This window comes from Malania oleifera, chromosome 1 (assembly GCF_029873635.1).
Source record: "Malania oleifera isolate guangnan ecotype guangnan chromosome 1, ASM2987363v1, whole genome shotgun sequence".
Lineage (NCBI taxonomy): Eukaryota > Viridiplantae > Streptophyta > Magnoliopsida > Santalales > Ximeniaceae > Malania > Malania oleifera.
Genome location: NC_080417.1, coordinates 107,281,808 through 107,309,312, shown reverse-complemented (window position 1 = coordinate 107,309,312; position 27,505 = coordinate 107,281,808). Strand labels below are relative to the sequence as shown.

General features: G+C 33.6%; 1 protein-coding gene across 5 annotated transcripts; it reads left to right on the top strand.

Moving 5' to 3' along the window:
• The first annotated feature begins 472 nt into the window (after positions 1–472).
• Positions 473–27,241, top strand: LOC131167390 (protease Do-like 8, chloroplastic). 5 transcript variants are annotated; one of them, XR_009140119.1, is made up of 15 exons: positions 514–926; positions 1,056–1,183; positions 2,175–2,257; positions 2,381–2,479; positions 2,704–2,770; positions 3,393–3,468; positions 3,711–3,777; positions 6,596–6,813; positions 6,946–7,013; positions 7,207–7,286; positions 7,573–7,659; positions 8,672–8,779; positions 14,400–14,558; positions 14,823–14,908; positions 26,958–27,241. XR_009140119.1 is itself a non-coding variant. In XM_058126215.1 (14 exons), the coding sequence occupies exons 1-13, from the start codon at positions 754–756 to the stop codon at positions 14,526–14,528; spliced, it is 1,383 nt and encodes a 460-aa protein (XP_057982198.1). In that variant the 5' UTR covers positions 514–753; the 3' UTR covers positions 14,529–14,558; positions 18,853–19,829. The 5 variants fall into 5 exon arrangements, 3 of the variants coding, with proteins under 3 accessions (XP_057982191.1, XP_057982198.1, XP_057982181.1); XR_009140120.1 differs by lacking the exon at positions 26,958–27,241 and adding an exon at positions 18,853–18,919; XM_058126215.1 differs by lacking the exons at positions 14,823–14,908; positions 26,958–27,241 and adding an exon at positions 18,853–19,829.
• Positions 27,242–27,505: the final 264 nt, after the last annotated feature.

Genomic DNA, 27,505 nt, shown 5'->3' with positions numbered 1-27,505 from the left:
AAATATATAGACAGAAAATTTAAATATATAACCTCTTTAGGATAACTATCTTACCATCTCTTTTGGAGAATAATATTCTTTAAACTTTAAAAGACATATTCTCTTCTAAATAATATCATACACTTGTGGAGTAAAAGTTGTAATAAATAAATTAAGTAGGATTTAAAAAAATATCTCAGATAGTTAGAATTTCTTGTTGATAAGATGTAGGAAAATAAATAGAGATGAGACAGAAATTTACGTGATTTGGCTATGCCTACTGAGCGGATGAAATAAAAAACTTCACTATCTGAGAAGGAGTTATAAGATGATTTAGAACCGACCTTGTATAAAATATATTTTTGCTCTTTCTCTCTCATCTTCTTTCATATTTTCTATATGACTACTCTCTATTTTTCAGTGAGTTGTAAAATAAGAGGGAGAAGGTCCTTTTATAGGACAATACATGGTAGGGGAAGATGAAGTAATAGACGATGGAGTGGAAGATAATGAGGTGACTACCATTCATTTTGCCTCATTTACAACTTCAAGATGCACATTGAAAACGACCCTAAGTTTTAGGGGAAGTGATTATATAAAATCAAAGTGATCCAAAGCACCCTTTTCATTCGCCGGTCTGCTAGAAGCTTTACATCCTCACCTGAGGGAAACTCGGCCGCCTCATATCTTCCACTGCTTCTCTGCTAAACTTGCGCACGGGTCCTTCTTGGGTCGGCCGTCTTTCCCACCAATTGCTACCCTTCTGGTTCAGCAATGCAAATCATCGCTTGCAGTTGTCTTCCGCAATCTCACAGAATGCTGCTTCCGGCTCACTTGGGTCGCCGACGTCTCTGCTTCGATGGCGTCTCTTCTGTCTTCTCTCACACCCAAGCACCGACGGATTCTCCCCTTGGCGTCGTTTCTTGCCAACCCATCTCCAGTTCAAGGTCCTTCTCGCTGCCATTCTCCATTTCTCCCCCAATGCAAGCACACTGCTTGTATTTTATCATTAGGGTCAGTTTTGATTTTTCTTTTTTCTGCTGTGAATTTTGGTAGCGTCTCTCTGATGCTTTCAGGACTGGTGAAGACTGTGTCAAGGTTGTGGGTGAAGTGATACGGAAAACCATTCCCTTAACAACGCGCCGGATGTTGTTTGCTAGTTTGTTTGTGTATTCGTGCTTTAATCCCCCAAGGTACTTATCAGGTTCGCACTGTTCGGCTTTGATTTCTTCCGGCGTGATTGCTTTTTCTTCTGGGTTTCAGCTGTACTAAACAACCTGAGTAATATTGCAGCAATTATTTGTTTTCACAACATTAGTATCTGCAGATGGTTTGGTTTGCTGAGAATGAAGTGGATTGATTATTAAAAAATTCTAAACTTCGATGTGTTTGTGAGGCACTGAAATGCTGAGGATTAATCAGAAAATTATGATAAATATCTCTGCAAAACATATATGGGCATGATTGTTTTGAAAAGATAACATAACAAATTGGAGAGCTCATGTGTAAATAGCTATTTAGCTAAGGCTTTGGAGAAATGTACTCATTTGTGATGATTTTTATGTTTGAAAATGAGTCTAATAACCAAAAGTGGGATGCATGTGGCCAAATGCTTATATGTGCAGAAACATGAAGGCGTCATGCAGAAGAAGAGACGTAATATTTATGCTTTTAGAAGGATATCCACTCGTTTGGGCATTAATGAACAGATGCAATGTGCATTGTTGATAGTAAAAAAAAGATTTGAGTTTCCAAAAAGATGCACCTGACCAAATTCATGCCATGAAAATGAGCCTCAAACTCTGTAGAAATGTTGCCAGCTGATTACAATGAGTGATTTTTGTGGTTGCCCTCGGTTCTTCAATCCTGACTGATTTTTGGTTGGATGATAGATCACTTCTCTTTCCCCTTGACAGAAAACAGTTCTAACTGATTGGGTTGAACAGTTTATGACAGCATTCAACATGGTGTCTCAGCTAGACACAAGGGCGGGGCCCACACATGGATTCCATACCCCTGCTGCTAGCTGGGAACCCACATGGGATGCATTTCCTGGGACCTTAGTCATTTTCCAACTGTTTAAGACTTAAATGGTATTCATTTAATCGTAAAGGCATAACCTGGTTATTATATGTTTATTGCACTTCATTTAAGCATACTGGGTTCTTCTTACACTATATTCTTTGGATATACAGCCCATGCTTTAGGGGATCCATCTGTGACAGTTGAAGAAGTAACACCTCCTGTTTTCCCTTCTGGGGAACTTTTTCCTACTGAGGTCCATTTTTATACCAGCCACTTGCTCTTATTTCTATTTAATTACAGTTTTATCAGTTTCATTTTTTTGTCATATTCTATTTTCATGGTGGATGAATGATGTCTTGGTTCTCTTCTTTGACAGGATAGAATTGTCCAACTTTTTGAGAAGAACACTTATTCTGTTGTCAACATCTTTGATGTAACCTTGCGCCCTCAACTTAATGTAACAGGTGTGGTTGAGGTAATTCTGTCTGTAAAACTTGACCATTATCTTTTGTGAATTTCTTGGGTATCAAAAGAAGAGGAAAAACATAATAAATCTTGAAGGTTTATTGTTCATTAATTTCCCAGCTTAATAAGCATGGTTTGAGTCAACGATTTCAACATCTTTCTGTGCTTATGAGCTTATATGACATTTAAGATAGAGGTATTTCTCAAAATAATTCTTAACATGCACATGGACAGGTTCCAGAAGGAAATGGTTCTGGAGTCGTTTGGGATAGATTTGGACACATTGTGACAAATTATCATGGTAAGATCCGGAGTTTGAAATAGCAGTTTCACATGTGCATGTGAAAGATAGTTTGCCAAGCGCCTCTATGTAATGAACAGGTCAATCTGTCCTTTATCTGTCTTGCTAAAAATGCTATGTCACGGGGATACTTTTTATCAAGGCAGCAGATTCATAATTGGTGACAGAATATTATTTGACCCTTAGTTGAGGTTTGGTTCATTATTCTTATCAACCTTGCCAGCAAGAGCCTCTTTCTAGGATGCCTCTTTAAGCTTTCTCATTGCATCTCTATATTTTTTTTAATTATTATTATTTAGTCTTGTATAGAGCAAGATATTGCGGTTAGGTTTCTTGGGAACAGTCCCGTAAAATTTTTACCATGATTTTAAATGTAGCTTGCTATCCTAGAGCATTTTTTTTTTCTTTGATTTCTCTGTGTGAGTTTGAGGTTGATTTTCTAAATTTGGCTTACAGGTTGAACATGACATGCAACACTAGATAATTGTTATAAATTTCTAATATTTTTCTGGGCATATTGACTTATTGAGTATGGCTTGGTTCTCTTTAAAATAATTGGAATATCAATTGGATTGTAAAATTGTACATTAACACATTTTTTTTTTTTTTTTCATTTTCTCAGTAATTGGAAATGCCCTTTCGAGAAATCCAAGCCTTGGCCAAGTTGTTGCTCGAGTCAATATTCTAGCATTAGAAGGGTGGGACTTGTTCTGTTCTGCCTTCGCCCAATCCTTATATTGAATTGCATTTTATGGGAGATCAATCTTTGGCCAAGTACAACAGCTGTTGTACAGTTATTGTTGTTGAGTGCAGTTTAGCCTCTGCAAATAAATTTTAGAGCACTAGCTTAACAATGATTTTGGCTATATGGTCCACATTTATTGCATATTGATCTCGTTTTCTAGCACCTGTTTTCTAATTTTCTGTAGTTTTTTGAAAGGGTGCAAAAGAATTTTGAAGGTAAGCTGATTGGTGCAGATCGTGCCAAGGATCTTGCTGTCTTGAAGGTATGTATGTTTCCTTTGCACTGCCTTTTTAATATTCTTTTAAAAATGCAATATCCTGTTTTCTGGTGGCCAATTTTTTACTTCATTTATATTTTTGGTTTTGCTATTGACTTCCTATAACTTATTTAGGAATCGTTTGAAACCACTTTTCATTAAATACTTTTCTAAAAAAAAAAAAAAAAAAAACTTGGAAAAGTATTTATTTTAAGTACTGAATTGGAAAAGCATTGAAAATCATAAGTAATGTTTGGTTGTGTATAAAAAAATGTTGATTTTAAGTACTGCTTGGATACTCATGTGAGTTCTATGTGAATGTTATTATCATGTGAACAATATTATACATTTATAATATATAAAAATGATATATAATTATTAAATTATGTAAACATTTTTAGTTAATATTTACAATTGACATTTTAGATATTTTTAATTAAAAAAATAATTATTATTTTCATTAATCAACATTTTAAATTGACGTTTCAATATTGTTTGATCAACAAAGTAATTGACATTTTGAACTAATATTTATTAACAATTTTTATTAAAATTTTGAATATTTTATAATTATTAAATTACACTTTTAGTTAAAATTTTATTATTAATATTTGCAATTAAAATTTTAATTTTTAATTAACAAATTAATTGATATTTATGTTAATTAAAATTTTTAATTGAATTTTTTAATATTACCAAATTAAAAATTAGTTAGCATTTTTAGTAAAAAGGGGCAGCCCGGCGCAGAAAGCTCCCGCGTATGCAAGGTCTGGCTAAGGGGTGGACCACAATGGGTAATTAAACTTTTAAACTTTTTCTACTTTTAAAACTTTAATTAAAAATTTGTAATTAATATTTATGTTAACTAACATTTTCAATTGACCTTTTAATATTGTCTAATTAAAAAAATAATTAAAAATTTAAGTAACATTTTAATTAAAATTGTAAATATAGCCTAATTAACAAATTAATTAAAATTTTAATTAAAAGTTTATAATTCATGTATTTAATTAATATTTTAGAAATTTTCTAATTAAAAAATAATTATTATTTATCTTAATTAATTAAACATTTTTAATTCACACTTTTAATATTTTCTGTTAAATAAAACAATGAATGATTGTTATTTTCTAATTAAAAATAATATTATTGTTACCTTATGTTTATAACATTATTGTTTCAATAGTATTTTATGATTTGTCATTAATTATTAAATAATAAAATGATCGTCATGCACATAAATTGCTTAAATTTACAAGTTTGCCACCAACTATGTACAATTACTACTTATAAGTAAAGTAATAATTGATCACTTCTTAAAAGGCACTTATTTTTACTCCAAAAAAGTAGTTTTGAATAAATATTTTTTGCATAAGTACTTATTTGGGTGCAAGCCAAACAGTACTTTTGTACACAAGTACTTATTTTAAGTACTCTTTGGATAAGTACTTATATTTTAAGTAGTTCCAACGGGGGCTTATTCCTATTATCTCAACCAAGGTCCGTCTTATTGTCTCAGGAATAGTTTATGCACTTGTTGCTCTTTTCCAATCTCATCATGAATGAGCATTTTCATTACTCTGGGTCTCATTTGCAATATAACCTTGATTGAAACCCTCATACTGTTATCTGGCTACAGTTACATGACAGTTTTTTATCCTGTCACTTCTGTCCTCTGTTTACCTACTATTCCTAGGACAGCCTGGTATTGGCATAACAGCATAGTCTTTTCACATTTTTTGGTTGCCATCATACTACAAAGCTAGGGAAGCTGGTCATTTCCTTTTGTGACTTTGAATAGAATGGTGTTGGCAAATTCAATGTGCTGGAGTATGTTTTTAAAAATATGCTGTTTGATGCAGGTTAAGCAAGTTGTGATTTGCCAGGACATGCCATAAGGGCTATATTTGCACTTGATTTATTAATAAAAAAATTGAAATGGTAATCTATATGAAATGCATTCTGTTGGCCCAGGCTCCAAAGGCATGAAGAGAGGGGGAACTCTCTGAATTGGCAAACAATAATTGAAATAGAGGGTTAAGTCAACAAAATTAAAGAGAGAATGGAAGAGAAAAAATGTTTTTTAATGTGGTTGGGCCACAGTCTGACCTACATCCACTCTGCAAGAACTTGTCCTGAGCTTATGCGTACACTGTTTTTACACAGGATGCTTGATCCCAAAACACCTTTACTTTATAATCTTGATCCTCAATCAGCACAGAGAAACTCTCTTCAAAAAAGAATATACAAATTTGGCTGAAGTCCTCAGTATCTCTGTGTCATAATTAGCAAAGGGAGGTAGGAAGAAGAATGAATTAGATTTTTCTCTGTGCACTTGGTGAGGTTGTCTCATGATGTGTCTCAACCAGTAGCTCACAGCACAATATTTCTCTTAGATGTTTGGCATCACTTTGAATTTCAACTTCAATATAATCTGCAAACTATTAGCTGTTTAAAATCCATCAATTTGAGTGCTATATTGAACTTCAAGAAGGGAATAATGGTGTCACATACCATTTATCAATATTACAGATTCGTTTATCTTTGTGGTTATAAACAGTGATTCGGCATTAATTTGTTGTCCATTACAGAGGAAATTGCATTGGGAATCCTTGTTCTTTTATCTGAGAGTATAGCATTGGTAGATTTAAACATTACAGTATTGGCTACCTTATTTTCTTAAAGGCGTTATGGCTTGCTTTATGTGTGAAGGTGAAATTCAAAGTTGGTGGCAGATAGATTTTAATTTGAAGGTGTATACTATGCTGAAGTCATTGGTATGTGGCCTACAACTAAAGGGATGTTTATATCTTCAAAATACTAGGTAGAAACATCTGGAGATCTGTTAAGGCCAATCAAGGTTGGGCAATCATCTTTTCTAAGAGTTGGCCAGCAGTGTTTAGCAATTGGAAATCCATTTGGTTTTGATCACACCCTCACAGTTGGGGTTATTAGTGGATTGAATCGAGATATTTTTAGTCAAACTGGAGTAACAATAGGTGGTGGGATTCAAACAGATGCAGCCATCAATCCTGGGAATAGGTTTGTGTGAACCTCATATTTTAAATCAATAGTGTTTAGTGTTCTTTTGCTATTAAAAATAAAAATCAATAATGTTGATTGACACATCTTGTGGATTAACTTCTACTGCTTCTTTTTCTGTTATTCTGGCAGTGGAGGGCCCTTATTGGATTCCCAGGGATCTCTAATTGGGATTAACACAGCAATATTTACTCAGACGGGTGATTTCCTTTCTTTTTTGTCAGGAAATTCTTATCTTCATTTTTAATGTTAACATGAACTTCTGTTTTCTGTGGATGCAGCTGCAAAGAACACCACTTGGTGCCTATGAATTTCATATTCATTAATATGCATGCCTCAAAAATGAACCTTGCCTAGATACCCTGGATTAAATATTTAATTTTGGTATTACAGGGACATCGGCAGGTGTGGGGTTTGCCATTCCATCCTCAACCATACTCAAGATAGTACCTCAGCTGATCCAATTCGGCAAAGTAAGCTCTGTTGCCATTTTTTTATTTCAATATTGTTGCTTACTTGTACTATCAAATTGTTTGTTTTTTCATTCTTTTTTTCTTTTTGTTTGGTTTTTACTTCTTGTTTTTTAAGTACTTGAAATCTGACACTTATATATTTTATTTTTTATATTTTGGGTGCAATTTTATGTTTGGGAGCTGCAGATCATCATCATCATTATAAAAATTCAGAAATTTATTTTGCTTCAGTTGCAGATGCTCTAAAAGCTATGTTCATTTTCTTATTAGTGTTAGTTAATATTAGGTTGTTCGAGCTGGTTTAAATGTCGATATTGCTCCAGACCTTGTCGCCAATCAGCTTAATGTTCGAAATGGAGCTCTTGTTTTGCAGGTAGTTTCCTACAGATCCACTGATGGATTCTCCCTATGTGACTATGGCATTCTGTGGCAGTTATTTAGATATTACCATTGATGTTTGGTCCCTGATCATTTAATCTTTTGTTTATCTTTACCATAGCTGTCAAATCAAGATTCAAATCATGAATTGAAATTCCATTTTCAGGAATCGAGAATTGTGAATCGGATCATCAGATTCAGGACAAAATTCCAAAATCAATTCCAAATGACATGCATATATTGATGTGCAAACAAGAAGAAAATTAGTAAAGTACATTTAAATATTGACAATTAAAAATTCATATTGTATGCGTATGCTTGCTTTCTCTAAACAATAAAAAAGGGAATGAGTGAAGAAAAAATAATTAAAAAAAACCTTTATGCTGTTTAAGGAAAGGAATAAAGAAAATATGATAAAAATCTGAACTTTTTTGGTGTTTATCAACAATTATAAAAATCATATTTCATGCGTATTCTTTTCTTTTTAATTAAAAAGATAAAATCAATTAACTTCAAATTTCTTAACAACACAACGAAACATGTACCGTCTTAGCCATTAAGTGTCCTGCCACTTCTCTCAATGGTAAAACACCATACACCTCCAAGAGTGAAGAATGATTTTATGAAGGCAGCATACGACCTAAAGTTCTATTTTATCCTCTTTTTTAGCACAGAACTGACATAAGCAAGGAATGGAAGGTAATTGTGTAAAAATGAAAGGCTAAAAGCAACAAAAGAAATGTTGTTTTGGGGTGTTTTAAACAAATCAGGTCTGTCAGGATATGATAGGCCTAGAACTGTGTGAATCATTGGATTCAGATTGATTCGTTAGATTCATAGGGTGAATTGATAGACTTGGAAATGATTCAGTTGTTTTTAGATTCACATTCACTAGTAACTAGTAAGATTCAAGTTGATTTGATGTGGAATTAATACGAATAGTGTGAAACGAATCACGAATTGTAAGATTGTAAAAACTTTTTGATCTTTACTGCGTGGTGCTGCAGGTTCCTGGAAATAGCCTTGCTGCTAAGGCTGGGTTACTTCCCACTACCAGGGGTTTTGCTGGTAGTATCGTAGTTGGGGATATCATTGTTGCTGTTGACAAAAAACCTGTAAGTGCTCTTGTTGCAGCTATTTCCATTGATACTATGCATAAAACTGTGTTCATGTTTGATTAATCTGCAAAATGAACTATTTGCACACCATAACTTGTTCTCGGACCATACAAAAGTTTTCAAAAAGTACTATTGCATGTTTTATTTTTTTATTTTTATTTGTTTAAATTTTAGTCTTGCTTGGACTCACACCCAAAATTGTATGCTTTAATATTTTTTTTAATGCATTGCGTTGCGTGTGTGGTTTCTACTAGTTGTAGGGCGTGACTTCGAAAATTGTCTATGTCAAATAAGTTTGCCAAAAACAAAAAAAAGGCAAATGTGTACTTCGCCTATGTAACACAAATTCTTTGTACACACAGCCGGTCCTAAGTCCAGAGAAAGGAGCAGGGTTGTGTTAGGTCGCTGATAGTCAGCGTAAACTTCGTCTTGAAAAGTCAGGATTTAAACTTTGGTACACAACTAAAGAGAAACATAAAAACGGGGTGGTTTGGTTATTATAGATAAAAACCTAAAAGATAATGTAGCAGATGTTAAAAGAATAGTAGATATCATTAAAATTGGGATAACTTTAGGCCTGGAGATAGTGAACGTCATTAATGCATATGCTCCCCAAATAGGCTCAGCAGAAAATCTGAAAAAATAATTTCGGGAAGATATGGATAGTATTTTAGAAGGGATACTAGTGTCTGAAAAGACATTCATAGGAGCTGATTTGAATGGTCACATTGGGAAGGATAAGATAGGATATCATAGGATACATGGAGGTCATGGATATGGAGATAAAAATAAGGTTGGTGATATAATCTTACATTTTTCTGTCCCTTACAATTTGGTTATATTGAATATTTGCTTTATAAAAGGAGAAGAATACTTAATAACTTTCAAGAGTGGGTATAATAAAAGCCAAATAGAACTAGCACACTGAACATAGCAGGAACTTGAGCCCAAACTGAAAAATGGCACCTCAAGGCCTTCAACTCCCATCTAGTCAAACAATAGAAGGAATATTGTAAACAATATATAGTCAATATTCAATATTTAGTGAAAAAAAAACAATCATTCACGAAGAAAAGGGGAATAAATAACCAATAATTCAACCCCCATTGAGTTAAACAATGTAGTCAATATTCAGGAAAAATCCAAACAAATGTGGCAGTAATTCACAAAAAAAGAGGAATAAATAAAAACAAAACAATCGAATCGAAATAAATTGTGAAAAATATACATATCTCATGTGAACCCTAGCAAGAAGAAAAGGCACAAATCCACCACACATCCTTCTATATCCGCTATTGTTGTCGCAAAGAAACAAAGAGTAGATTGAAAGAATGTGATTAGTTCGCCATATTCATGGATGTTGTGTTGCTGTGCTGGTCACGTGGTCGTGAAGAGGGTTGAGAGTCCTAAAGTTGTGTAGAGGGTTAGGGATGTGGGTACAGATGGGTTGGGTGGGTAAACCCGTTTGAACCCTTTTAATTAATGGATCAGATGGGAAACCCATTTATTATCCATTTAAATAAAAGGGTGACTCCATACCCATTTTGTTAAGGTGGGTAAGGGTGGATAAATGGGTATGGGTCAATCCTACCACCTCTAGCGCTTCAATTCTTTTGGTATTGATTGACATGATCTCTCACCAATGCTTCACTCAATCCCACAATACAAAGGCAACCAAGTTTGCTAAGCGATCAACCAAACTCTGATACCAACTGTCATGGGTCAAACACTTTACACATTGTGAAAAGGCTGTGACATTAGGTAAAACATTCTTGCTTAACTAGTTAGGCAAAGTATACTGTGGTTTACTGCTAGAACACGTTCACAACATTCAAACACGGAGTAGTAGAAGTAGTAAGCAATTCATGTAAGCAAATGAAAATCACACGAGAAACATTGGAGTAATGTAATTTATTAACAACACTCCGTAGGCAACCTATGCTTAGTGAGAGAGGCAAGTAAGCTAAACATGTTTACAAATGTTAGTGAGTTTTATTATGATGATGAACGCTCACCCTCTCCTAAAGAGTTTTATATGCTATTCTAGTTTTGACATTAAGAAACATCAAATTGACTGAGGATTCATAATCCCATTTTATGCTAAGGCATAAACATTCTCAATAAATAAGACGTATACTACAATTTACATGATGGTAGTCTATCCCACGCACCCAAGACAAGTGGTCATAAGCAAGCATAATGCCCTGAACTAGCTTAGCTCATGACACGCATGCTTGCGTTCAACTCCATCTCTTAATATCTGAAGCCAAGATATTTTATTCACCTTTTAATGCGCTTTCTTTCTCTCATTTGGTCATATGGCTTGATAGCTGGATAACTTGACCGGTAAGGTAGTATTGTTTTTTGGCATATCCAAGTCGTATGGTGGTACAGGATGCTTGATAGATCCACTAAAAACGAAAGGGCAATCTAATTTTCCTCATTCTTCCAAATGACCTACAAATTCAAGTGATAGTCAAGTTGATAAAAACTCAAGAGCCCATTTATTTGTGGAAAATATTTTTTGTTTTTTAATTTTTAATTTTTCAAAGAACTATAAAAATTTTAACTTATTTTTAATGTCTTAAGATTCATATTAAAAAGGTAAAAAATAAAGAGTTCGTTTAAATGTGCAAAGCAATTTTTATTTCTTATTTTTAGATTTTAAAATAATCACAAAACAAGACAGCATATTTTCCAATTTTTCAAATTTTATATAAAGTAAAATTTGGAATTGTGGAATTTGGATTTATGTGGATTTTAAAAGAAACTCTATACATAATTTGTACAAATTAAAGTCCAAGATCTAAATTCCATGCTCTCATATGCAAAGTAAAAGTTGGAGATCTAAAAAAATAAGAAAAGATGTTTTCCAAATTTTTTTTTTATATAAATTTAGAAAGTTGGGAAAACAATGTGGTATTTTTGTAATTATTTGAAAAATTAAAAATGGAAAATAAAATTATTTTTACAAGAAAATAGTTCAAAATTGTTCATTGTCGTCATTTATTTCATACAAATGTTGTAAAAATGAAAAATTAACTATTTTTTTTTGTAAATTTTTTGGAAACTAAAATGAGAAATAAAAGCTGTTTTTAAAAACTAAATGGACCCCCAAAATAATTCCTAATTAAAATTTTGAGGGGTTGCATATTGTCGACACCGGGCTCAGGTGGCCCGTTTGGTTGCCAATAAGTTCGGTGACCATTTTGGAAAATAAGTGAGTATAGATAACTAAACCATTAGTTATCCAATTTACCCTTTTTATTTTAGAAAATGGAGTCATTACTTTATTTTAGTTTTTGAAAAGATAAAATGAAGGAAATCCTTTTTAAAAGAGTTTTAAATTCAGGAGTATAATTGGGAATAGGGAAGGTAATCTCATAATTCCTTTCAAATAGAATCAAGAGATTAACACTTGAAAGCACCGAATCCATGAATGGTTACTGTTCTGACCCTGTGTGTACATGTCTCCCTCAAGAAAAATCAATTTCCTGTAAAGAAATTGTTCAAAATTTATGAAAAAATGGGAGGCTGCAGGGATTGGTCAATCACTTTCAGAGGCCAGTAGATCACCTGCAAAAGGCAAATCTCCCTTTTTAATTTCTTTGTAGAAAAAGTTCCATTACCGAAACCCCTTTCGAAAAGGCTTTCATAAGGTTCGTGCAGAGGACTTAACCTCATGTAGACCTTATTACTTTGATGCCTTTCCAAAACGTTAAACATTCATGCAAACACTGAAAGAAAAAGAAAGAAAAAGAAGGGAATTTTGATTTTTTTGGTTGTTATGGCTGAATCTACAAAATTGATTACTTGCATATCCTCAAAAGAGGAATCAAGCCATTAATAATTCCTTAAAATGTTTTATTTAGGAATTAGAAAACATTTTGATGATTCTTGAAAACACTTGAAGTCTTTGATTGAAAAATCTGTATTTTATTAAAAGACATTGACTTTTCAGAAAATTCTCTGCAAAAGCGAATCCTTGAAATCATGTTAAATTTAAAAAACCAAACGTTTCTCCACCCTCAAGCCACTTCATAGGTGATTATTTTGGAAAATGTCATTTTCTCTAATTAACTTGAAAATTGGGTTTTTTTTTTTTGGTGGGAGAACCACAAATCCGCCTTGAAATATTGTTGAAAATGAACTTGAAAGCCTATGAAAAATGCCCAAATGCCATATCATGGTCATTCATTCTAGAATTATTAAATCCTTTTAGAAATACTTGGAAAATAAATTTTTGTTTTTTTTATGGAGAAAACCATTAAATCATGTCAAAATATCAACAATCAGACTCGATTATACACTCTGGTGAGTGTTTTGACTCATCAACATCACTGAAATTCATAAGAGGTCCGAAGAAAATGGCTTAAAATCAGCCTTTGGACTGGTGACGCCTCAGAAGCCGCTTGACCATTTATAAAAGACAAAGGGCGGTCGAGCATGCCTCGAGACCGGTCGGCATGCATTTTATAGCTCTTTTCCCAAATTTTTTTTTTAGTGAAATTCAATAGTTCTAATGCATTGACCTTACCTTCTCCTATCCTAGATGGCATGTTTATTCGAAAATGAAACATGCAAACGTGGTGATAAAGAGAAAGAGGCAATGAGATTCATTTTCTTTAAAGATGCATTTTTGAAATATGGTATACCAAACCAAATGTGGTTTATCATAATGCGTGTAGACCACTTCTATAACTAAATACACAAAATCCACGAATACACAGAGATCCCATGACTCAAAACAAATTATACAATGCTATGCACAATCTCGTCACAGCGGAACTTAAAAAAATAAACATAAAAGGGTGATTGGATTGACCTGAAGATGTGCAGCAAAGTATTTTCAAGTGGGAGATACACTCTATATACGTGCACTCACCCTAATACCCAAGAAAGAAATGAGAAAAATGAAGAAATCTTCCTCTTCAATACTTCTCAATATGGGAATATCTCCCATCACCCCAAAGAAACTTGGATTTCTATGTATTCTCACCCTTATCCCCCACTTGGACATGCCGAGAATGGTCCATGCATGGTCTATTTATAGTTCATGCATTGTGGAGGGAAATAGGGGTTGGAAATTTTGAATTTCAAATTCAAAATTTTAACCACAAGCTGCCAATAAGTTGTTTGACATGTGGCAACGGCCAGGACACTTAGCACACTTGGACTCAAAAAACAATCAAATAAAAAAAAGATTTAAATTTTGAAAATTAACTGATTTGGTCGATCGCCCCATGGAGGCTGGTTGACTGGTACCAGGGTGATACCAAAATACTTTGCGTATGCGTGAAAATACAGGGAGAGTGAGGGTTGGTCAACCGCCATTAAGTGGCCGGTTGACCACCTTTTTCACTCCTTGTTTTACTTTATTCTTCAAATATTCAGCTAAGTTATCAAATTGTTTGGGGAAGAAAATGACTATCGAACATATCAAATCATGGGTTTGTCAATTAGGAAAGGTGCTTGGTTGCTGAAAGTTTATGGAGTAAATTCACTTTTGGTTCTTTGATAGTTAATTCTGCTAAAAATTTTGGGTATAGTGGCATGCAACTAGCCATCAAAATCTTATGTTCTTCTTCCTTTTTTATTTTTTTAATTATTTGGGCAGGTTAGAAACAAAGAAGAGCTGTCCAAGGTGTTGGATGACTATAACGTGGGAGACAAAATCCTGTTGAAGATTCAGAGGGGCAGTGGGAGTTTGGAGCTGCCTATAATGCTGGAAGAGGAAAGTTCTTGACTTGGGGACCCTGGTCTTTCTTAATGCAGGGTAACCACTAACATTATTTCACAAGTTTAGATTTGTCACTTTTTTCTTAGAATTGATTATGGGGAAAAAAAGGACTTACCTCTTAGATGGGCAGATTGATCCAAATGATGGTTAATTCTGAGGTCTACAAAACCTTCTATTCTTTATGTGGGAATATCTATTTCAAATATGCAACATTTTTTAATCAGTCCATGAGATGTGACATTGCTAGAAGTGAAGAGAAATTATCTTCATAATTGACGTGGGGTGTGGGTGGATTTGCAGTTTCTGGGGTGTTGGTGGGGATGCTGTGGTTTGCATGGTGCTGTATCGGCAATTTACCCTCCCTGAAATTTGAAAATAAATTTAGGGTAGGTATATAAGTTTTAAAATTTCTTTAGAATATCTTTAAATTTTCGTTCACTGGTTTTTTCCCCTTTTGTGTTCATTTTAAAATGCTTTGTGCATCTTCTTAAATTTGCACTAATTCATTTTATGATCTTTGGTCACTCATTTCCCATGCTAATAAAAAAGTCATTTTCGCCTCCTTTTAGTAACTTCAATTGATGTTATGAATTCGACCTATTGTTGTCTGTGTGTGTGCGTGCGCGTGTATATGTCACTACACTATAGTTTGTTTCCATCTTTCTCCAACAACCACCAAACCTTAAGTCCCATCAAGTGAGGCTAGTGACATGAATTTCACCATTTCATACAATCGGGGTCAATATCATCCTCAAAAAGTTAGGAAGTGTGTCAAATTTATACTCACTATCTTGGTTCAAGTTATCATAGGCTTCCAATAAACAAATACGTTGCCATAATGGTTTAGTTCCTATTAGTTAATATCAATGACGCAAGTTGGATCTTACATGTAGAAATATTTCATAATACCTCTCAGTTGAAAGTAATGATTTTTTTTCCTTCGGAAAGAACACCAACAACATTACATAACAAAATTTGTCCAATGTAGATGTGAGGAAATCTAGTATCTTAAATAGGAATAATGTAAAAAACCGCACTAACAATTTGGATGAAAACAATATTTTTTATTGATATAAAAAGTTGACTTAGTCAAATTTGAGTTCTTTCTTTGTCCTAATTACAAATTAGTAGTTTTAGCTTGCAATCACCCTTTTTCACTAGAGCATTATTTGCGCTTGTGTTGTCATTGGCTAGACCATCTCAATTGTCCTTGCTATAGTTACTATGGGAGTTTTGACACCCGAGTGAACTAGAAATTGGTACGAATATTATGAAACATGGTACATTTGCATTTTGGAACACTAAATTATGCAATCCAAAGTTTAATTCAATATTTTACATATTTTATTATTTTAATTAATAAAAGTGGAGCATTATTATAGTATAATTTTATTCTTAATTGCTATTTCACTTAAGAAAATCTCTTTTGATTTTGAAACACCTTAACATCCTTTGTAAAATGTCTGAAGTGTCATTTACACGTTTTAAACTACAAGTATGCTCCTAATGTAACACATTTTAGAGCATTTTTCGTACCACGATGCCATCACTGTTCCAGGAATTGAAATATTCCGCTTTCTTTGTAACATTTGTCTTTACCTTATTTTATCTTCAAAAGGTGTTGTCCCTAGCTTACTGTGAATATCTTTGTTCTTATTGTATCATTAAGAGTTGTATTCTCATTTATCTCAACATTCACATCTCTGTAACCTTTTCATTTTTGGATGTGTTGAAGGAAGGGGATAGGAATACTAATTTCTTCCAGTGAGTAGCTAATGTTCACCGTAGATTTAATATGATAGCTAGAGTAGAAGTGGAGGGAGAGATGGTGGATGAAGGGGAAATCTAAAGGGGCATTTGCAATTTCTTCAAAGCCTTGTTTCAAACCATAGTCATGGAGACCAACTATAGATGGCAATGTGTATAGACTATAGAAACCTGAGCCTCTTCATGATGTGTTGGCTTGAGAGGCCTTTTGAGGACTTAAGAGTTACAAAAGGAATAAAGCTCCCGGTCTTGATGGCTTTGACATGACTTCATTCCAAAGGAATTGGGACCTACTCAAACAAGATATCGTTGGAGCTTTCGAAGATTTCTAGAGAACCCACAATTTTGTGTGTAGTACCAAGTCAACCTTTATCTCCTTGATTCCTAAAAAAGCAGGGGGCTTGTAACATCAGACTTTTGCCTAATCATCTTGGTTGGCAGTTCGTACAAAATCCTCTCTGAAGTCCTTGCAGCTAGGCTCAAACATGCAATTTCAGAAGTTGTCAAGAAGCACGAGCATGCATTCATTGCAAGTGGGCAATTATCATGGATGCTGCTCTAATTGCCAATGAAGTTGTGGATGCTTACTTTAAGGATGGAAAAAGAGGAATGGTGTGCAAGCTGGACATGGAGAATGCTTTTGAACAAGCAAACTGGAATTTTCTGCTGTATACTCTCAAGAGAATGGGTTTTGGGGAATCTTGGTGTAGAAGGATCCGTCAGTGTATCTCTACCCATCTTTCCCTATTGTGGTAAATGGCTGCCCTATATCATGGTGATGGAAGTTTTGAATTTTATGATAGCCAATGCCAATGAAGGTGGTCTGCTCCAGGGGCTTAGGATCGGAAGGAACAATGAATCTATTGAGATTACCCATCTCCTTTTTGCGGATGACACTTTTCTTTTGTTAAAATGAGCCTGATCAAATTCTTAATCTTAGACGTATTCTTGCCAGTTTTGAAGTGGTTTTAGGCTTAAAAATGGATTTTGGCAAAAGTGAAGTCATTCTTATGGGGACGTGATCATGGGCCTTTGCTTGCAAATCTCCTTGGCTGTAAGCTCGGAGCCTTTTCTATTACTATCTTGGCCTCCCTTAGGACCCAAGTTCAAGGATAAGGGTGTTTGGGACCCCATAGTTGGTTGGTTTGGGAAGAAACTTGTTGGTTGGAAAAAGGAACTTTTTTTCGAAAGGCAGTAGACTCACACTTATCAAAAGTGCTTTGTCCAATCTGCCGGTTTACTTCATGTCTATTTTCTCTATCCTTGGTGTGGTTGCCAATAGATTGGAGGGTATCCAGAGATGATTCCTTCGGGGGAACATGGGTGAGATTTTCAAATATCATCTTGTTAAATTGGGGATGTTTAAACAACCTTTGCAAAAAAGTGGTCTTGGCCTCAGATCCCTTCTTATCTTTAACAAGGCCCATTTGGGGAAATGGCTTTGGAGATTCATGACAAAGAAAAACCACTTTTTTAGGGATGTCATTGATATCAGGTATAGTCTCCATCATAAAAGTTTGGACCTCAATAGTGTCAAAAGAAGCTAACTGTATAGGTGTTTGGAGATAAATCAAAAGAGGATGGGAGAAATTTTTTTTTTCTCATTTACTATTATGCATGGTTATCAAAATCTCGATTTTTATATTGCAATCCTATGATCCTATGATCCTACGATCCAAACTTGCCTAATCAATTCGAATCCTAAGAAGAATCTTAATCAAGTAGGATCCATGTAGGATCTTATTTGGATCCATAGGATCTTAGGTTTGCGATCCTACCGGTCGTACTTGTGCAATGGAATATGGATTTTTCCCTGTTTAGGATTTTAAAGAAGGTCCAATAATTATTTTTATTGGCCCAAACACTTTACTTTTGCAAGACTTAAAATTTGGTCTAGTTGGCCCAAATGCATCAAAATTAGGGCAAATGAGCATGTCCTTGGATTTATTTGATCCAAGTCAAGAAAGCAGCTGAGCATCTCTTGAAAGCTCTCTTCCTTTGAAATCAAAAGCTCTTTTAGGGCTTAGAGTTCTTGATTGGTAAATCCCCAATTGTCTATCTGCAACTGCCACTGCTCCTTTCAGCAATAGTAGAGGCCAACTGAGAGCTTTGAGATCAGTAGAGAGCTTCAACGAATAGGGAGTTGTACAGTCAGTTTGAGAGCTTATGGTTGCAGGCTTGTAGCAGTTATGCATTACCTTTGTTGTTTTTCACTTTCTTTTTCCTATCTTTTGTTTTTCCTCAAAGCATAGAACATAAGCTTTCTTTTTCTTCTTCTTTTCTTTTCGACTAACAAAAAGTTCTTCCTTAAACAGACTTTTTTTTTTTTTTTTTTCAAATTTTTTTAGGGACAAAATTGTTGAAGGAAAAACCTACTGGGTGCTAACTAACGGGCTACTATTTGTGAAATTTGTTTTAGTTTCTTAAACTTACTACCATGTTTTTTTTTAGGTTTATTAGTGAGAGTTGTCTTAAAATTTCAAATACCTAATTTTTAAATTTATTTCACATTGTAAGTAGAATCTTACGATCCACGATCTGATCCTACTATCAAATCTTGCAGACCCCTCCAGTGATCCTACGTAGGATCCTGATTCTAACAACCTTGCTTTCATGTGGGGAATGAAGAGGATCCATTCTTCTGACATGATATAAGGTGTGGTAAATCCCAGGTCAGCTCCTCATCCCCTTCCATCTTCAGCCTACCTTGTGACAAAGATGCCTCATTAGCCAACACCTGGATCACACCAATCAGAGGATGGTTTGGAATATTCCCATGAATAGGAATGCTTCCGTTTGGAAGCTTGATATTCTTACATATTTTTACAGCTGTCTCTAAAAGATATAGTTTCAGGCCACTTCCAATGAGCCCAAATGGGTTTTGAACAAGGATAGAAATTTCACGGTTAGCTCATTCTATAAACATCTTTGCTCCTCAGTTGAGGGCAGCACCAACTTGCCTTGGAAACTTATTTGGAAAACAGCAGCCCCTACAAAGGTTGCTTTTTTCACATTGGAAGGAACTCTTGGGAGGATCCTTGCCATGGACAATCTTAGGAAAAAAAAGTGCATCTCTTGTCAATAGATGCTTTTTATGCCTGGGGCAGGCAGAAATGGTTGAACACATCCTTCTGCATTGCTCATGGATGTGAAACTTAGCCATCTCCATGGTCAAGCAGAAGTAGATCACTGCAGCTACGGTGGAGGGTGAACTGTGGGCTTGCAAAGGGATCGGATCAACTAAGGAAGGAAGAAAGTCCTTCTCCCTCATTTACATTGCTATTTGTTGGGCAGTGTGGGGTAAAAGAGCAAAAGAGCCTTCAAAGGAACTATTTCTCCCATTTAGGCTGTTTTGGACTGTTAGATTGCTATTATCTCTAGATGGAAAACTTGGTTGGCTGGGACCGACTCCTTTGTAATCCTTGATTTTCTTGATACTTTTTAGTAAGGGATGTTTATCTTATGTTGCTTCCTTTGTACTTGGGTGGCATCCCCTTGATGCCTCTTTTAATAAAATTACTTTTTGGTGATGAAAGAAAATTTTTTTGATCCATATAGTAGATCTTATAGCTATTATATAAATTTTATTGTTTAATTTTAAAACTATTTTACAATCACACAACATGCTCATTCCATTCTTCCATTTTAACCGACTTTATGTATTAGATCGTCTTCAATATCTCGTTCAGCTTGTATAATAGCTCCAAGGTACCAAAAGCTACTTTAGTATTAGAAATTTCTTGACCCCCAAGTTTAATATTTTCTTCATTATTCATCCTATAATGACTAGAATTATATTTCATATTTTTCGTTGCCTCTACTTATCTTGAAATAATTTGATTTTAAAGCCTCTCTCTGTAATTTCAACTTATATTCTACTCTACTTTTAGTTTCATCAATTAAGACTATCTTTTGCACACAATATTTACCGTAGAACCTCATTTGGTATGTCTCTATATCTAAAGAACAATTATGAGGACTCATGGCAGACCCTTGATGTACACTTACTGCAAAAATTCTCTAAATGCCACACCTATAGTTCTTAAACTAGTCCAGTTGTACTTATCCTTATATATCTACTCTTTTTTATATTTTCTAAAACCCGTCATAGGACTACCCTAGGACCCTACACAGGCTTTCTTTAAGTCAAAAAAAAAATCATGTACCTGTGCCTATTCTTTCGCATAAACTTTTTCATTAATCATTTTAATAGATATTGGACCTCTTTGGCTGATCTTCCAATTATAAAACCGAAATGATTTTATGAAATTCTCTTTTTAAACCAATTATATATTTCTGCATTGTTGCCATATTGTAAATCATATACTTTTTGTTAGAACAGCTTGCACATTTTGATCTCTTCATCAACTCTTTAAATTTGTTAGTTACTATAAGGAATTATGTTTGTTTGTTTTGTTTTTGTTTTTGCGTTTCACACTTTAGACCCTACTTTTGCTTTCTTCTCTTCTAATACTGTACTATCTCAATTTTAAAATATAAATTATATCAGGGTACCTTAGCCTTTCATTAGTATCTTACCATTTATTTGTCACATAATAATTGTGATACGGCAAGATCGTTCCTTGGAGCATTTACCAGCAATTGATTCATGTTTATAACTTTCAGCTTGCATCTAGTTTAGTAATTAGTTCGCACTTGATGTTGTATAATGAATAGAAAAATTGCAGCATTACCCCTTTATCATTTAGTCATCAATAATATTAATTTTCATTTGATTTGTGAGTTATCTTGGCTGATGAAATTATGTATTTTTTTAATAAATAAAACCCTACTAATTCACTTAAAGTATAATGTTTATTGCAATTTATACATAAACAAGTATCTGAAAAAAAAAGTTCACAATGGTTTGTAACTAGCTCCTATGATAATACAACATGGAATATGAATGTGAAACAAAGTTTTTTCAAGTTTTTTTCATGTTATGGTACAAATGTAAGAGGAAAAAATAAGCAAATATTTGTGTTATATATATATGAAATATCTATGTATTTGTAATATTACAATGTGCTAATTCTTGCACATTAATAACAAAAAAATACCAATTTATCATTTATTTTTTGCCCCTACTCACCTGAAGTGCGAGGGTGTGGTTGGGAAGAGTGACATTGAAAGATGGATGAGCAGAGAAGTTTGTTAACGGATGGAATTTCATGATTGTATTTTAATTCTCTTGAAATAATGAATCTTCTTTGCATTCAATTGTTCCTTTTGTTCTCCTATGACAGATTTAAGCTTGTGGTTTTTCCTCCCGCAATATTGAGGTATACTGTATATATAGACAGCAAAATAATTGCCACCCTTTAAAACGATCTTTTTAGATCTTGCCCAATGGATGAACTCACTTTATAATATATATATTGTTTAGGGGAGCCTGCTTACTTACCAAAAATGCAATGCCAGCTTTTGATGTGCCTGCTAGGCTTCTGAGGGGGTGCTGGTGTTTGTTTGTTTGTTTGTGTTCTTTTTTTTTTAAACTAAAGGAGGGTGGCACCTCCAATTATTTAGTACCGCAGGCCCATAGTGGGAAGTGGATGACCCAAAATCCCCATTACATTCAATACTTAAGACAAGCCCCAAATGTGTAATGTGTTTTTCTTCTGCTTGCCTCAAGACTTGCGTGGCAAGGATGCACAAAATGGTCCTCTCCCTTTTACTTATTTAGGACGAGCTTATAGCTCAAATGCTTACTAGGGTGTACCCTATGAGCGTGACATTGCACTTTTAGCACTCAGGTGAAGCAAAAAATGGACAAAAAAATAGACAAAAGTGGATTAGGCCATGTATTCCTATTCCTAGATGGGAGATGGTTAAGAAGTTAGGCTAAGAAACTAGGGTTAGATTAGCATCTTGGAACGTAGGGACACTGAGATAAAAAGTACGGAGTTAGTTGATACAATGATAAGAAGAAAAATTAATATACTTTGGTTCCAAGAGGCAAAGTGTGTGGGGAAAAAAGTTAGAGAAATCATAAAATTAGGTTTTAAACTTTCGTATACTGAAAAAGAAAAATATGAAAATGGAGGTGAGAATTATTGTAGTCTTGTAGATAAAGATATAAAGAATAATGTGGTGTATGTAAAAGGAATAGGGGTCATAAAAATCAAAATAGTTATAGGTCAAGAGATAATGAATGTCATTAGTGCGTATACCCCCAACTAAACTTAATAGAAAATCATTAAAAATAATTTTGGGAAGATACTGACAATGTTATATTTGAGTAATTGGAGCTTGAAAAGGCATTCATAAGAGCAGATTTGAATGTTGATGTATGAAAGGATAATAAAGGATATGAGAGGGTACAAGGAGATCATGGGTATGAAGATAAAAATGAATTCGGTGATATGATTTTAGATTTTTCCATGTTACACATTCTTGTTATAATGAATTTCTGGTTTTAGAAAAGAGAAGAATGCTTTATAAGAGGGAAAAATAAAAGTTAAATACATTTTTTCTTCACTAGCAGGGGAAATCATTTATCTTGCGAAGAATGTAAAATTATCCTAATCGAAAGTTTGATGCAACATAAAGTGCTAGTATTAGATATTAATTTGTACCAAAAAAAAAAAAAAAATGAAAGAGAAAAAACAACATAAATCAATGCAAGAGAATTAGGTGGTGCATGTAAGGAGAAAATATAGTAAAATTTAAAGATGAAATAATCAAAGAGAGTGAGTGGATAATAGGAGATGAGGTAAATGTGAACGTTATATGCAAATAGAATGGATTACAACGTTAAAAGATAGTAAAAAAGATTTTAGGTGAATCCAACGGAAGATTCTTAAGTAGCGAAGAAGGTAGGAGGTGGGATCAAGATGTCCAAAAAGTTAAAAAGGTAAAAAAAAATTGTTATAAAATATGAAAAAATATTGGAAATATAGAAAACATTAAAAAAGTATAAAAGGGTAAGAAAAGAGAGAAAGAAGACTATTAGTGAAGCAAAACATAGAGTTTATGATAATTTATAGATATAAAAGAAGGGAAAAAAGACATTTACAAATTGGCTAGAGATAGAAAGAAAGTACAAGGATTTAGGTAATGTAAATTGTATGAAAGATGAGAATGATAATGTTTTGGTTAAAGAAAGAAGACATAAAGACAGGTAGTAAAGATGCTTTAATAGGTTTGATGAAAACTAAGTTGAAAGTTTAAATTTAGAAGTGACAAATGAGGAAAATTGGAAAAGATTATATAATCTAAGGTATATATGCAAAAGCAGAGTCGGTGACGTTGGGGTGGCTTTTAAAAAAATGAAAAGTGAGAAATCTTTAGGACCAAATAACATTCCAATTGAAACTTGGAAATGTCTAGGGAATGAAGTATATAGTTAACAGATCTATTGAACAATATTATAAAAACTAAGAAAATGTAAAAGAAATGGGAAAAAACATGTTTATACTTATATACAAAAATAAAAGTAATATTCAAAACTATAATAATTACTGCAAAATTAAACTTATGAATCATACAATGAAACTATGAGAAAAGGTGATTGAACAAAGAATAAGAATAGAAATGAGGGTGTTAGAGAATCAATTTGGTTTTATGCCTTGTAATCAACAATAAAAGTTATTTATCTTCTAAGAAGGTTAATGGAAAAGTTTAGAAAAAAAAGAAGAGACTTACTTATGGTTTTTCGGTTTAGAGACAATATATGATAGAGTATTTAGGGAAGTGCTTAAATATTAGAAAACTATGTTTGTTGTAAGTATACTTATATTATTAAGGATATATGTGAGAGTAACGACTAGTATTAGGACTGCAAGTGGAGAATTTAGAGAATATCCTGTCATAATAAGAGTACATGAAGGTTCTACTTTGAGTCCTTATTTATTTACTTTATTTATCGACAAATTCATTAGAAATATCCAAAACGAGATCTCATGGTGTATATTGTTCGTAGATGATATTGTTTTGATTAATGATAATAGGAACGAAGTAGAATCTAAATTGGAACTTTGGAGAACAACTTTATAGTGTAGAGGTTTTAGAATAAGTAGAAGCAAGATTGAATATGTGAAGTGTAGTTTTAGTCATATTTGGAGGAATTTTGAAGATGAGATTAAACTTAATATTTAAGAAATTAGAAGCACGATAGCTTGGATATATAATGTAAGCCGAAAGAGAAATTGAAGAGAATGTTGTACATAGAGTTAAAGTAGGTTGGGTAAAATGGAGGAGTGGCATGTTGTGCGATCATAGGATACCGTTAAAATTAAAAGGAATATTCTATAAGACGGCTAGAAGATTAGCAATGCTATATGAATCAAAATGTTGTCAACTAAAAAAATAATATATTTAAAAGGTAAAAGTTATTAAAATGTCAATCTAAGGTGTATTAATGGTAAAACATTAAAGGATAAATTAAGGAGGTACTCGAAAAGAAGGGATAGTGGTAGAACTGATAAAGGATAAGATAAGGGGGACATGCTAGACGATTTGGGCATGTGAAATGAATGTTAAGTAGTGCACTAGCGAGGAGCAGTGATCTAGTTATTGTCAATGATACTAGAAGTCGTAGGGGTAGACCTAAAATAACTTGAAATAAGGTTGTGAAGAAAGACTTTAATAACTCTTAAGTTGAGGAAAATGTCCTTACTTGCATGAATTGATGGAAAATAATTCATAAAGTCGACTCCACCTAATGGTACTTAAGACTTATTATTGTCGTCGCCATTGTTGTTGTAGGACAACCTTGTAGCTAAAAATCCTTAGGGCCTCTTCAATGTGAAATTATATTTAGGACTTGTTCAAGCAGTGTGAAAGGGTTCTCATTATTATTTTTAAATGTGTAGGCATCATATTATCCATACATAGGGTTTTGATCTAAGATTTCAAATTTTCCCTATATCAGCAATATCATATTGTTCCATGGATCTAAGGTTCTTTTGTTTTAGAGAAAATAAAAATGCTACCATGTCTTTGACTCTTTGAAAAATTAGAAATAGAAAATAGAATTAGTTTTAAAGTTGAAGGAGCCTCACATTTTCCATTCTAGCTTTTTAATGCAGTTTTGTTTTCAATATTTTAAACATTTGTATACAAAAAAATTAAAAAAAACAATAAAAGGGGTTATGTTTTTTTTTTTCTAAAAAACTTTTTTAAAAAAGCATTAAAATTATTTTCACGATTCAACATGCACTAAACTTTAGGGTTGAAATTGTTAGTGCTGAAACGAAGATAGTCTAATATGGTTTAATAAAGTCCCCACATGTATCATGTGATTGAAGGGTATTGCATTTATTTAACACTAAACTTGTATTTTAGGGAACTGGTTTGATGTATATTAAAAATCAGGACATGTTGGAGGAAGGTTGCTCTCTTAGAGATTAGACTTCAAAGTCTCACTAACCAGCAGACCCAACATATGACTTGAATATAGAGAAATTAAAGCGTGATCTGAAAAGCTGTAGTAATTAAAATGGTGGCTTCCCTGCCCTTGTATTATTATTATTATTATTTGATTTGAGATTATTTCAACTCATCGAGTTGCTATTATAGAATCAAATCTTGACTTATCTGTCCAGCATGATTGATCTTTAATGTTAACTTTTAAGTAATTAGGTCAAACCTGGTGATATTCATGCCTGGCTGTTGAATATTTATGATCCCAAATGTGAGTATTGTCCAGCTAAAATGCTTAAAGCGTGCATCATCATCTTGCTTTTGTTTTTTGTTTTTCCCCTCGATAGAAGAGAGTCAAAGAGAGGTTTTAAGCCTAGTAAATGAGTATGGCTTCAGCCCCTCTTGCGTAAGCAAAAGGATCCATTTAAAATTATCGTAAGAGGAACTCATTGTGTTAAATGAATTTAATTTAATCGTTCGGGAAAGCGGTTTGGTTGGATTCATATTGATGTGGACAAAAAAGTGTTCAAATACCTTTTAATGGTGTGGATTGAGATGATGCCTTATCGGGCATGCTAAAAAGATGTTTATGATAAACGGGTGTCCAAACATCTTTTGACGATGAGATGGATGATCGGTGGTTGGTTGTGAATAGGGTGAAGTAAACTTGTTATACTAGCCTCGGTCGGAGATGTAAGAATAGAGATAACGAGAGTCATAAAAGTTGTAAAAGTCGTATATGGTGAAGAAGTGGGGAACTAACATATTAGAACATGCAAGGAGAGGGAGAGAAAGAAATAAAGATAAGAAAGTAGAGGGAATTAGAAATGGGACATAGGCAGATGAACTATTGTAGAGGTTAAAAGGATAGTTGTTTGTTACATTGAGGGAACTAAGTAGAAGATTGAGTTAGAGGTCTTTTATAAGATAGGTTGCACACCTATTTATACCAGTTTCGAGTCAACATTAGTTCTATGTTTACAAGCATAAATTCAAAATATTAAATTCTAATAATAAAGTCGGAACGTTTCTAAACAATAAAAATCTAATCATAAATTGGGATCTTTTCTAAACATTAAAGGCCTAATTATTATAGTTAACTCTCATGTCATGCTTAATTATAGTTTATCTTGTTGCGTGGTGATTAGATGGCATTTGTCCAAAATGACAAGGCCACCTTTGTCCTAGATGATTGGTTGGCCTTCTGTTACATGGTTTACATGATGATTGACTTTTATCACTTGCATTGCCACTAGTAACTCCTTCGGGCTTTATGATAAGTTGTTTGCTTTGCTTGGTAATTAGGCGATTTTCTGGATGACTAGACAACCTCCAATGAATGCGGCAACCTGGTGATGCATCTAAAGTGAGAAGTTTATGACTTGCCTTAATTCCTTGTTGCATGTTTGTATCTATTCAGTTTATGAGTTGAGGTAAATATTTGTAGGTGAGTATGATCTTAGGTGAATGAGCTTCTAATGAGGAAAATCTCTCAAATAACTGCATCCTATGGACAATTGAGTGACATGTGATTGCTGTTGTGAAACTTGAGATTATTCCACCTAACTTTACCATAGTTTACTATTGCACAGGTAAATAGAGAGTGAATAATTGTGCAAAATTACACCAGGTAAATTTTCAAGGAAGTGGGGGGTCACAACGGACCGCTTAAATTCCACTTTCCTAGACAGAATTTTCCTTAGACATATAATTAGCACAATATATTACTACAACTATACACGACAAAAGCTAACTACTAAATAGATGAAAGGAAGAACACCAGAATTTAATGAGGTTCGGCTAATTGTGCCTACGTCCTCGGACACTATCAACTAATATTTCTCTATTACAGA

Bases quoted from the DNA above. Each gene is read 5' to 3' on its own strand.
- LOC131167390 (XM_058126215.1), top strand. From the start codon at position 754: ATGCAAATCATCGCTTGCAGTTGTCTTCCGCAATCTCACAGAATGCTG. The intron at 927-1,055 runs GTCCTTCTCGCT...TGATGCTTTCAG, and splicing joins CAACCCATCTCCAGTTCAAG to GACTGGTGAAGACTGTGTCA. The intron at 2,258-2,380 runs GTCCATTTTTAT...CTTCTTTGACAG, and splicing joins GGGAACTTTTTCCTACTGAG to GATAGAATTGTCCAACTTTT.